The 12,605-nt window shown below is 43.1% G+C and overlaps 1 protein-coding gene across 11 annotated transcripts in view; it reads right to left on the reverse strand.

Annotated features, from left to right (window-relative positions):
• DDB2 (damage specific DNA binding protein 2) overlaps positions 1 to 12,605 on the reverse strand; it is a 39,813-nt gene that overhangs the window by 13,125 nt on the left and 14,083 nt on the right. For 4 of the 11 annotated variants that reach the window (XR_014837002.1, XM_003122813.6, XM_013994354.3 and 1 more), the window contains exons 1-3: positions 12,084 to 12,367; positions 10,844 to 10,980; positions 10,286 to 10,477 (exon numbers count right to left, since the gene is read on the reverse strand). The exons of 1 other annotated variant lie outside the window; for it this stretch is intronic. Coding sequence is in view for 6 of the 10 variants with exons in the window: in XM_003122813.6 (XP_003122861.1) it covers positions 10,286 to 10,477; positions 10,844 to 10,980; positions 12,084 to 12,210 (456 nt within the window). In the remaining 4 variants the exon portion in view is untranslated. Of the gene's footprint in view, positions 1 to 10,285; positions 10,478 to 10,843; positions 10,981 to 12,083; positions 12,473 to 12,605 lie in introns of those variants that run through there. 6 more of the 11 variants (XM_085011315.1, XM_085011313.1, XM_005660928.4 and 3 more) reach the window with 4 other exon arrangements.

Consider the following 12,605-nt stretch of genomic DNA (forward strand, 5'->3'; position numbering starts at 1 on the left):
CAGATGCGGCTCGGATCCCCCATTGCTGTGGCTCTGGCATAGGCTGGTGGCTACAGCTCTGATTAGACCCCTAGTCTGGGAACCTCCATATGCCGTGGGTGCGGCCCTAGAAAAGACCAAAAAAAAAAAAAGAAATGTACTTAATGCCCCAGTTAAAATGATGTTATGTATCTCTTGCCACAATAAAAAGTAGCAAAATCTTAATAATAAAACATAAAAAGTCTGCTATCATGGAGAACAAGACGAGGATGTCTGTTACAGACAACATTCAACAAAGTACTAGAGGTTTTTGCCAATGGTATCAGGCAAAAAAAAAAAAAAAAAAGTGTAAAAATGGGAAAGGCAGAAATCAAACCCACATGATTTATAGATGGCAAGATCATGTAGGAAAAAAATTTAAACCCTCAGAGAAATTACTAAAATTAGTAAGTATGAATTTCTACTTCCAATTATGATGGAGAATCAGAAACTAGATATATCCTCCTGCTTTATACAACTAATAAAATGGAAAAATACATGCAATAAGTTTTCAGGCACTGGGCAATAAGCAGCACAAGACAAAAGGGAAAGCAGCAAGGCGGCCTGCACCGCCCAGCTGACTGCCCTGAGAGTGCAGGCTGCAGCCCTGAGAGGAGGACCCACCGCCCAGCAGCATCACTGGGCTGAGACAGCTTGGGAAAGCCAACAGGGCCACCCACAGCGCAAGATGCTGGGGACGAAGACACGCAAGAAAGAGCATTCTGGAGATTTTTCAGAGGGGTCCCCTCAGATTTTTGAGTAAGCCTTTTTTTTTTTTTGGTCTCTTTAGGGCTGCACCTGCAGCATAGGGAAGGTCCCAGGGTAGGTGTCGAATTGGAGCTGTAGCGCCAAATCACACCATAGCAACACCAGATCTGAGCTGTGTCTACAACCTATACCACGGCACACAGCAATGCCAGATCCTTAACCCACTGAGTGAGGTCAGGGATTGAACCCCCATCCTCAAGGATACTAGTCGGGTTGGTTACCACTGAGCAACGACCAGGGAACTCCTTGAGTAAGTCTTATATGAATGTGTATAAGGAAACTACACACGCCTACCCACCAGAAATGAATATAAGGAGAAATCCGCAGAACAATCTATACTTTCACCATCCACAATGAAAAGAGACTTAATATTACAGAACATTGAATAGATTCCTCAGGACTCAGAGTGAGGCCAGGTCACATCTAGACTATAGACTGCCTTAGATCCATGCTAACTGGAGTAGACTGAATAATGGGCCCCCAAGATGTCCATGCGCCAATCCCTGGAACATGTGAATATTACAAATATGACAAAGGGAACTTTTTTTTTTTTTTTTTTTTGTCTTTTTAGGGCTGCACCTGCAGCATATAGAGGTTCCCAGGCTAGGGGGCGAATTGAGCTACAGCTGCTGGCCTACACCACAGCCAAGCAAATCAGATCCAAGCTGTGTCTATGACCTACACCACAGCTTATGGCAACAGTGAATCCTTAATCCACTGAGCAGGACCAGGAATCGAACCTGTGTCCTCATGGATTCTAGCAAAGGGACCATTTCCCCCCCGCCAAAAGGGACCATTTTTAAAGCAGAAGAAGAAAAAAGAAAAATCACATTGAGAAGAACATAAGAATGAAAGCAGACTTTGCATCAGAAATCATCTTTAAAGTACTAAAAGAAGGTGGCTCAGCAGGCTAAGGATCCAGCATTGTAACTGCTGTGGCATGGGCTCAATCCCTGTCCCAGGAACTTCTGCATGCCGTGGGCACAATCAAAACAAACAAAGAACCAATATGCTGAAATACTAAAAGGAGGAAAAAATTCTGCAAACCTAGAACTTTATACCTAACAAAAGTACCTTCCAAAAAACAAACAAAAAAAGCCAAAACAAACTTTTTCTCAGAAAAATGAAAGAAAAATACATCACCAAGCAACCTGTAGTATGGGAAATGTGAAAAGGAATCTCTTCAGGCAAAAAGAAAATGTTACCAAAAGGAAGTCTGGATCATACAAAGGGATGAAAAGCACTAGAAATGGCAAATATGTGGATACATATTAAAGTTTTTAAATTAAATATTTTTAAAAAAAAAACCTTTAAAAGATACCTATCCTACAACCTAGCTATTACACAACCAGGTATTTACTCAAGAAAAATAAAAACACAGAGTTCCCGTCATGGTGCAACAGAAACGAATCCAACTAGGAACCATGAGGTTGCGGGTTCCATCCCTGGCCTTGCTCAGTGGGTTAAGGAGTCGGCAATGCTGTGAGCTGTGGTGTAGCTCAGATCTAGCATTGCTGTGGCTGTGGTGTAGGCCAGCAGCTACAGCTCCTATTGGACCCCTAGCCTGGGAACCTCCATATACTGCAGGTGTGGCTCTAAAAAGACAAAAAAGAAAAAAATAAAAATGAAAACATAAATCCACACAAAGACTTGTACATAAATGTCCATAGAAGCTTTATTTGTAACAGTCAAAAACTGGAAAAAATCCACAAATGCCCTTCAATAGGTAAATGGATAAATAAACTACGGTATACTGATATAATGGAACACTACTCAGAAAGAAAAAAAACCCCGCTGATATGTGCAGAAATGCACATGAATCACAAATGTTTATACTTCATGAAAAAAGCCAGAAAAAAAGGTATATATTATATGAGGTCATTTATATAAAAGTCTAGAAAATGCAAACTTATCAAGAGACAGAAAGGAGATCAATGGTTTTCAGGGGACAGGACAAAATGCAAACTTATCAAGAGATAGAAAGGAGATCAATGGTTTTCAGGGGACAGGACAGAGGGCAGAAAGGGATGGGTTATCAAGGGGTATGAGGAAACTTCAGGGGTGATGGGTATGTTCATTATTTTAGTTGTGGTGATGGTTTCATGGTTTGTATACATATATATATTGAAACACATCAAATTATAAACTTTAAACATGTGCAGTTTGGAGCTCCTGTTGTGGGGCAATGGGATCGGTGGAGTCTTGGGAGCACTGGGAAGCAGGTTCAATCTCTGGCCTGACACAGTGGGCTAGGGATCTGGTGTGGCCGCAGCTCTGACTTGGATCTGATTCCTGGCCTGGGAGCTCCATATGCTGCGGGTTGGCCAAAAATGAAAAAAACAGGAGTTCCTGTCATGGCTCAGTGGTTAACGAATCTGACTAGGAAACATGAGGTTGCGGGTTTGATCCCCGGCCTCACTCAGTGGGTTAAGGATCTGGCGTTGCTGTGAGATGTGGTGTAGGTTGCAGACAGGGCCTGGATCCAGCGTTACTGTGGCTGTGGCACAGGCCAGCAGCTGTAGCTTTGATTTGACCCCTAGCCTGGGAACCTTCATATGCCAAGGGAGCTGCCCTAGAAAAGCCTAAAAGACCAAAAAAATAAAAAATAAAAATGAAAAGTAGAAGTAAAATGTAGGACAATGAGAGAAGGGATAAAATGGAAGTAAATATATAGTTGTAAGAGTCTTACCATACATGTGAGGTGGTTTATTATGAAGATTCACTCTTACAATAAACATATACACTATAAATCCAGGAGCAACTACTAAAAGATAGAAGGGAAAGGAAGAGAAGTGTAAATAATAATTCAATGGTGGAGTTAAAAATGGAATCATAGAAAGTACTCAAGCAGGAGTTCTCCTGTGGCTCAGTGGATTAAGTATCCAGCATGGTCATTGCTGTGGCTCTAGTTATAGCAGTGGCATAGGTTTGATCTCTGATCCAGGAATGTCCATATACTATAGATACAGCCCCCCCAAAAAGGGTACTCATTCAAAGAGACAAGAAAAAAGAAAAATGGAGCATGGAGATGAGACAAATAGAAATGGAAAATAACAGACTTAAACCCAATCATATTTATAATCATAGTAAATGCACATGGTCAAATGCTCCAATTAAAAGGCAGAGACTGGAATTCCTTTGTGGTGCAACGGGATTGGCAGTGTCTCTAGAGCACTGGGATGCAGTTCAATCCCTGGCCTGGCGCAGTGGGTTAAGGGTCCAGTGCTGCCACAGCTGTGGCACAGGTGGTAACTGCAGCTTGGCTCTGATCCCTGGTCCAGAAACTCCATATGCCATGGGTGGCCAAAAAATAAAAATAAAAAAGGGCAGAGGTTGTCAGATTGGATTTTTTTTTTAACACTACCCATAGGAAATTCATTTTACATTCAAATACACAGACATGTTAAAAATAAAAGGATGAAAAAAAAGATATACAATGCAAATGCTAATCATAAAAAGCTACATTGGCTATTTAACATCAAAGACTATTTCAGAACAAGAAATATTACAGGGATAAAGAGAGACATCTCACAATGACAAAGATGTCAGTTCATCAAAAGGACATAATTCTAAATGCATAAGCACCTAATAACTGAGGTTCCAAATGCCTGAAGCAAAAACTAAAGGAAAACAGAAAGAACCACAATTTTATAGTTGGAGATTCCAATATTCTTCTCTCAATAGGAATCAATAAGGATACAGAACATTTGAACATCATTAACCAACTTAAGCCAACTGACATTTAGAGAATAATGCACCTCAAGACAGCAGGATACACATTCTTTTCAAACGCATGTGGAACATTCACTAAGACAGTCCATATGTTGAGCCATAATACAAATAAAAATTGTAAATGAACTGGAATTATATAAAATGTCTTTTGTTCATAACAGAATTGAACTAGAAAATAACAGAGACTATCTGAACAATCCCCAAATATTTGGAAATTAAATAACATACTTTATTCCTAATAACCTATAAGTCAAAGAAGAATTCATAAAGAATTTGGAAAATAATTTGAACTGAACGAAAACAAAACATAACCGTGAGATGCAGTTAAAGACATACTTAAAAGGGAAATGTATAGCATTAAATGCTATATTAGAAAAGAAAGGTCTCAAATAAACAACCTAAGCTTCTATCCTAAGAAACCAGAAAAAGAAAAGGAAATTATATTCAAGGTAAACACAGGAAAGAAAATAATAGGGAAAAATCCACAAAAAAGAAAACAGAAAAATAACAGACAAAAATCAATGAAACTAAAAGCTGATTCTTTGAAAATATCAAAAAAATTGATAATTCTCTAGCAAGATGGATCAGGAAAAAAAAGAGAAGCTGCAAATAACCAATATCAGAATATGAGGGAGGGAGTTCCCTGGTGACCTAGTAGTTACGGATCCGGTGTTATCACTGCTGTGGCGTTCAGTCCCTGGCTTGGGAACTTCCACATACTGTGGGCACGGCCAAAAAAAGAAAAGAAAAGAAAATATAAGGAAGGGCATCACTACAGAGCCTACATTTTTTTTTTTTTCAGTCTTTTTGCCTTTTCTAGGGCTGCTTCCCGAGGCATATGGAGGTTCCCAGGCTAGGGGTCCAATTGGAGTTGTAGCAGCTGGCCTATGCCACAGCCACAGCAACACAGGATCCGAGCTGTGTCTGCGACCTACACCACAGCTCATGGCAATGCCGAATCCTTAACCCACTGAGCAAGGCCAGGTATCAACCCACAACGTCATGGTTCCTAGTCAGATTCGTTAACCACTGTGCCACAACAGGAACTCCCAGATCCTACGATATTAAAAGGATAATAAAGGAACACTATGAAAAACAACTTTACACCACTAAATTCAACAACTCAGATAAAATGGACAAATTACTTGAAAGACAAACTACCAAATTCCTTCAAGAAGAAATAACCTAGGAGTTCCCAGAATGGCTCAGTGGAAATGAATTGGACTAGTATCCATGAGGTGGCAGGTTCGATCCCCGGCCTTGCTCAGTGGGTTAAGGATCCAGCATTGCCATGAGCTGTGGTGTAGGTCACAGAAGAGGCTCAGATCTGGTGTTGCTGTGGCATAGGCCAGCAGCTGCAGTTCCAACTGGACCCCTAGCATGGGAACCTCCATATGCTGCAGGTGTAGCTCTAAGAAAGACCAAAAAAAAAAAAAAAAAAAAAAAAAAGACTGAAAAAAAAAGTAAAAGAAAAGAAAAGTCAAGTAGTCAAGTGGAGAGAGAATACTCTCCAATTCTTTATATGAAGTCTGCATTACCCTGATACCAAAACCAAAGGCATTACAAAAAAAAGGAAATAAATATTTTTGAGAGGTCATCATCTAGTACAAGAAGATTAAACTAGAATATGATCTAATAAGTAAAATACAACAAATTCTAGGAAAGAATATTTGCATGAAAATCTAAGTAGAAAAATGGGTGTGTATAATAGTATATACATGCATATAAAGATGCCCCAAGTGGGGATTTCAGGTAATAGTTAATTTATTCTTTATACTTTTTTTGCATTGCTTGAATTTCTTATAATGAGCATAGATCATTTTTACAATGAGAAAAAAATAATCTTCACTTTGTAATACATATCCCTTTGCCAAGGGCCTGAAAGCTGTAAAGATCAGATCCAAGGTTAGGTGAAAAAAGAAATGATGAAAAGAGGCACCACTGCTCCCTCAATCACAGGTCTTAAATCAACACTCTGCCATCAGTTTTCGGGAGTAAAAACAGACAATTGTCCAGACTACCATACCCTTCTGTGCCAACCTAGCTCCCTGCTAGTCACTCAGTCAAATGCCCAGACCAATCTCCACAATAATGTGAGGAAACTTACATGCATTATAATAAAGGCTGATGTTAACCAAAAGCAGCTTCAGCTTGACACAAGTTCAAAAGCAGTTATCATTTCCTTTTTGGTCAGGAGGCTCTTCCCTTAGGACACTCGAGCTATTTCCTTTTTTTTTTCTTTTTTTTTTTTTTTTTTTTTTTTTGTCTTTTTGCCTTTTCTTGAGCCACTCCCGCGGCACATGGAGGTTCCCAGGCTAGGGGTCCAATTGGAGCTGTAGCCGCTGGCCTACGCCAGAGCCACAACAACGCAGGCCCGAGCCGAGTCCGAGACCTACACCACAGCTCACAGCAACACCAGATCCTTAACCCACTGAGCAAGGCCAGGGATCAAACCTGCAACCTCATGGTTCCTAGACGGATTCGCTAACCACTGCGCCACGACGGGAACTCCTCGGGCTATTTCTTTAATTTCTCTATTCCCAAGTTCTGGATGCCTATGGGAAAAAAATCTCGTCCTGCCTGACTCCAGGTTCTGACTTCAACTTAAAGCTGCCCATTCTGGTGGTGACTTGTCTCACGAGCTGGGTGGAAAACCCACCAGGTTCTGTCCACAGCACCCCTCTGGCTGCCTTTCTTCTGGCTTTAGGCACTTATTTTCTTGAATACCCATCTCACACTTGGAATCCTCTCCTTCAAGCCTACCTAACCTGGCCTTTTCTGATGAGCTGCTCTCCAAATGCTCTGCTTAAAAGAACTCACCCTGGGAGCTCTCTTGTGGTGCAGTGGCTTAAGGATCCAGCATCGTCACTGCAGCAGCTTGGGCTGCTGCTGTGTTGTGGTTCAATCCCTGGCCAGGGAACTTCTATACGCCAGACATGTGGCAAAAAACAGACAAATAAGCAAAACTCATCCTGGGTTTACCCTTGACCTCTTTTATTTATTTGCTTTTTAGGGGTGCACCCACGGCATATGGAGGTTCCCAGACTAGGGGTCCAATCGGAGCTGTAGCTTCCAGCCTACACCACAGCCACATGGGATCCAAGCTGCAGCTACGACCTATACCACAGCTCACAGCAACGCTGGATCCTTAACCCACTGAGTGAAGCAAGGGATCAAACCCGCAACCTCATGGTTCCTAGTCAGATTTGTTTCCACTGCGCCACAGCGGGAACTCCTACCCTTGACCTCTTTTACCTCTAAAGCAGAGGTAGAAAAACAGTGAGCCAATGCAGAATCCAGTTCACAAATGTGTTTTGTTTAGCTACAAAGCATGCTGAATTTCATTTAGCTCCCAACATTAAAACTCAGTATATTTTAGGTTTTTGTTTTTTGTTTTTTTTCTTTAAGGGCTGCACTCATGGCATATACAAGTCCCCAGGTTAGGGGTGGAATTGGAGCTGCAGCTGCCAGCCCATACAGCCACAGCAACTTGGGATCCGAGCCTGTCTGCACCCTACACCACAGCTCACAGCAGTGCTGAATCTTAGCCCACTGAGCAAGGCCAGAGATGGAACCCACATCCTCTCATATACTTCTCCGGTTCGTTACCACTGAGCCACAATGGGAACTCTGAAACTCAGTATATTTTAAATTGAAAGGCTTGTGCACTGTTGGTAGGAATGTAAAATAGTGCAGCCTCTACAGAAAACAGTATAATAGTTCCTCAAAAATTAAAAATAAGAATTACTATAGGATCCAGTGATTTCACTCTGGGTACGTAACCAAAAGAACTGAAAGCAGGGAGTCTAAGAGCTATCTGTACAACCGTGTTATAGCAGCATGATTCACAAAAGCCAAAAGGTGGAAGCAACCCAAATGTTCATCAAGAGATGAACAGATAAACAAAATGTGGTATATGCATTCAGTGGAATATTAATCAGCCTTAATAAGGAAGAAAATTCTGACACATGCTATAACATGGATAAACATTATGAGGACATTATGAGGACATTATGCTAGGTGAAATAAGCCTATCACAAAAAGATATATACTGTATGATTTCACTTTTATGAAATACTCAGTCAAAATCATAGAGACAGAAAGCAGAATGTTTTGCCAGGGGCTGGAGTTAGTGTTTAATGGGGAGTTAGTGTTTAATGACTACAGAATTTGTTTTGTAAGATAAAAAAGTTCTGGAGACTGGTTACACAAGAATGTAAATGTACTTAAAAATGCCTTAGATGGTAAATTTTGTTATGTGTGTTTCATCCCAATTTTTTAAAAAAATCAGAATATCTCAGGCTTCACTTGAAAAAAATCAGATGATGCCAGAGGACCTAGATTCTCACCTGTCAATCATCTTCAGTTGACCGCTAAGCACCATCCTACATCATTCTTTTATCTGTCTGGCTTCTCTAGGCATGTGAATTGGTGACTCCAGCTCTAAACTTCACAGGACAGCCCTCCAATGTTAGTCCTCAGCTGGACAAGTGAAGGGTCTTCTCTTCCATGGAGGGGCCAATACCCCTCACCCCTGAGCAATTGATAACAAACACTAGCACAATTAGGACCATCCCTAGAGTTCCCGTTGTGGCTCAGTGGTGAACAAATCTGACTAGGAACCATGAGGTTGTGGGTTCGATCCCTGGCCTTGCTCAGTGGGTTAAGGATCTGGTATTGCCATGAGCTGTGGTGTAGGTCACAAACGGGGCTCGGATCCCACGTTGCTGTGGCTCTGGCGTAGGCTGGCGGCTACAGCTCTGATTCTAATCTAGGGTCTACCCCTAGCCTGGGAACCTCCATATGCCGCGGGAGCGGTCCTAGAAAAGGCAAAAAGACACACACACACACACACACACACACACACACACACACAAAGAACATCCCTTAAAAGCTCTAGGCCAAACTTTGCCCCAACACACTCTGCTTTTAATCCTTTTCTGGTTATCTAAATATTGTTCTTTCTCACTCCTCACTCATCTATGAAACCTTCTCTATGGACTCTAATTCACAAAAAGTTCTCTCAGGTTCTGTAGTATTTACCATCTGTGATGCTACATTGTTAGTTATCTTGTATGTATACACCCACCCATCCAATTACACTACTCCCAGCCCCGCATTCATTCAACAAACACAAAGCATCTACTCTAGGCCAACCATTGTTCCAGGCACTGGGGATACAGTGGTCAACCAGAAAGATAAGGTCCCTGCCATCATGGTGCTTACTTTCCAGTGCGTAAAAACATACAAATGAGTAAAACATTTCAGGTAGCAATAAACACTGGGGGGGGGGGCACAGGAAGAGAAGCAGGGTAATGAATAGGGAGTGATTAGGTGGGGCGACTTTAGGCAGAGCAGTCAGTGAAAGTCTTTCTGAAGTACATTGAGCTGAGACCTGAATAAGAGAGAGCCAGCCATGAGAAACCCATGGGAAAGGGCACTCCAGTCAAAGGAACACCAAGTGCAAGGATCCATCTCCAGGACTAGAAGTGGCTAGTATGGCTAAAGCATAGGAAATGAGGGAAGACAGTAGCACAGAGGAGGCCAAGGAGACAAGAAGGGGCTTAGTATGTGGTGACTTACTGATCAATATTCCAAACTTTCTCCTATTTTAAGGGCAGGCATTCAATAGAGTATCATCACCATTCACTTGTTTGAAAATATCCACAATTAATTTCCCTCCCAATCATCTCATCACTAGATGACATTTCATCCTTTCAACAAACATTTTTTTCGGCACTATCATCTGGCACAGAGAACTGCTCACCCCTTTAATGAAGGTGGGTTTGTCCTTTATGCCAAAGTTCCAGAGCAAGATATCTCCCCCTTTGGAGCCCACAGCCAGGATCCTGGGGTGAGTTGGGTGCCATGCCAGGGATGTGGCCCTCCTGTCAAAAGGGGCAGCCTTTTGGAATATCCGGTAAGAAGCCAGAGTGTGCAAAAAGGACTGCTGGAGACCCTGACACAGAGAGAAAAGAATTAAGTTGAATTAAAACACAAGGGTAAATTGCCAATCTCTGACTCCTTCACAGATGAGGCCTGGGGCCAAGGCCTCCTACTAAAGGAAAACTAACTGCCTGGCTCTGTGCATACATATATTTGCAATATACATGATTTAACCATGGAAAGCAAGGGGGCAGGGTGCTGGGACCCCTACAGCATAGGACTTCTACCTGGCTGAGTGCCCAGTGAGCCAGTCATCAAGAAGTGGGTGTCTGACCACTCTGACAATCTGCTAACCCAACCCAGCATCTAATTTTGGACCATCCTGTAGTAAAAAGGCACCATGCAAATCCTTGAGCACTTTAGCCAGGAAACACCTCACCTGCTGTAGTGATGGCCAGGAGGTTCTGCCCAGCTTATAATGATGGAGAGCCCTGATGATGCTGCTGCATGGTGCCGGGACCCGCAGGCTAGCCAACCCCGCCCAAAGGCAGCCTGAGTCAGATCTTCTGCTGGAACCTGCCAAGCAGAACAGACACATATTTTCCGCTTCATTCTCACTCAAGAGTGATTTTTCTGCTGAAACATCCCAGAAAGAAAGACTTGTTGCTTCATTAGGCATAGATAATCTCTCTTATCACCTCCTAAGGCCTTCCCACCTTCTGCTCAGTCTCACCCAGCACAAAAAATAGTGAGTAGGGATTCAACCCCTTCCAAAAAACATTCCCCAAAATAGTAATTCTTAAGAGAAATTAACTATGATCTTGCAGGGTTCCTGAGAATTGCGCCAAAGAAACACACAAGAACTGCAGAACTCTTCCCATTTGGGGCCGGAAAACTCTTGATGGGGTTGGGTGACAATTTTAAAATCACATATAATGCACAATAAAAAGATTTTAGGATTTTAAGAAAAAGCAGTTTCTTTAAATTCTATTTTAAAGTAATGTAAGTGGTGACCAATTGTTGGTCCCATGTCCAATCTGTTCTCCTGAAAACCAGCAGGATCCAGAGGGTCTGGCGTGGCGCTAAATTCACTAGGCTACTTTTGGGGAGGTAGCTCCACCTAGAACAGGAATAAAGCGACTCTGGATTATCAACATGTATTTGAGGACCAAATCCCACCTCTATGAATCCCACCTCTCAACAACCAATTCTTTCTTCTCTTGAACAAAAAACCCTTCAACGACCTCCTGCTTCAGTCTTTTCAATTCCCTGCATTCCTTACAGCCCCAGGTCCAAGCCGCAGTAAACCCCAGAAAATGCGTCATCCGAAGAGAGGAAGGAAATGAAGGGTTCTCGCAGCTAAACCAAGGATATACAGCTACACCTCCAGGCAAAGTAGGATTATTTTAAGCAGTCCCCAGTGTGTAAAAATCCTGGTACAAACAAGGATTTTGGAGTCTGTTGTGTCCTTTGTAATGTAACTCATCTGCCTCTTCCCATCACCTGAGGGAGGTTAAGCCAAGCTCCAAGGCGTCAAAGACCTGCAGATAAAATTCCTAGCCTGAGGCGTCCAAAATTTGGGACAGCCTCGAACCTAGGAACACCCATCCCCCCACTCCAGCCTCTTGCGTGAGAACCCCAAACGGCGGAATTATTAAAGCAGCAGGCGCAGGCAGTACCGGGGCCCTTCAAACAGAGCTTCTTGGCCTCGGGCTCCAGCTCACGGGGGCTTCTGTTCCTCTTGCTCTTGGGGCGTAAAACCACCTCAGGGGTCTTCTGGGTTTCTGGGCGTTTCCTGGGAGCCATCGCGTCCTCCGTGCGAAGGGGTACTATGCCCTATGCCGAGATCACCAGGGGAAGATTGAGAAGCTTCTGGGGAGAAATAAGGGAGGGACCAGGGAGCCCGCTGAGCCACAGGTAAGCCAACTAAGCCAACTTCCCGCCAAACAGGCTCACCGGGAAGGCGGGGGCGCGCGCGGAGAGATGGGAAGTGTGTAAGGGGAGGGCCTCAGCCGCTCCCCAGAGAAAAGGGATGCCGCCTGCCTACGTGTTGGCCCTGAGCTAGTCCAAGTCAGCTGACCTGCCAGAAATAAAAATGGCCGCCAGAGCAAGGCCTCCCGAATTGAAGCCTCTTCAGGGGGGTCTATGCCAGGCCTATGGGCCCCCTCACCCAAGACCGATGCCAATCAAGCCTTCGGCTC

The sequence above is a fragment of the Sus scrofa genome, chromosome 2 (genome assembly GCF_054392235.1).
Source record: "Sus scrofa isolate SSC_HxYL_T2T_F1_AM1 chromosome 2, Sscrofa_HxYL_maternal_Yorkshire_Landrace_v2.0, whole genome shotgun sequence".
Lineage (NCBI taxonomy): Eukaryota > Metazoa > Chordata > Mammalia > Artiodactyla > Suidae > Sus > Sus scrofa.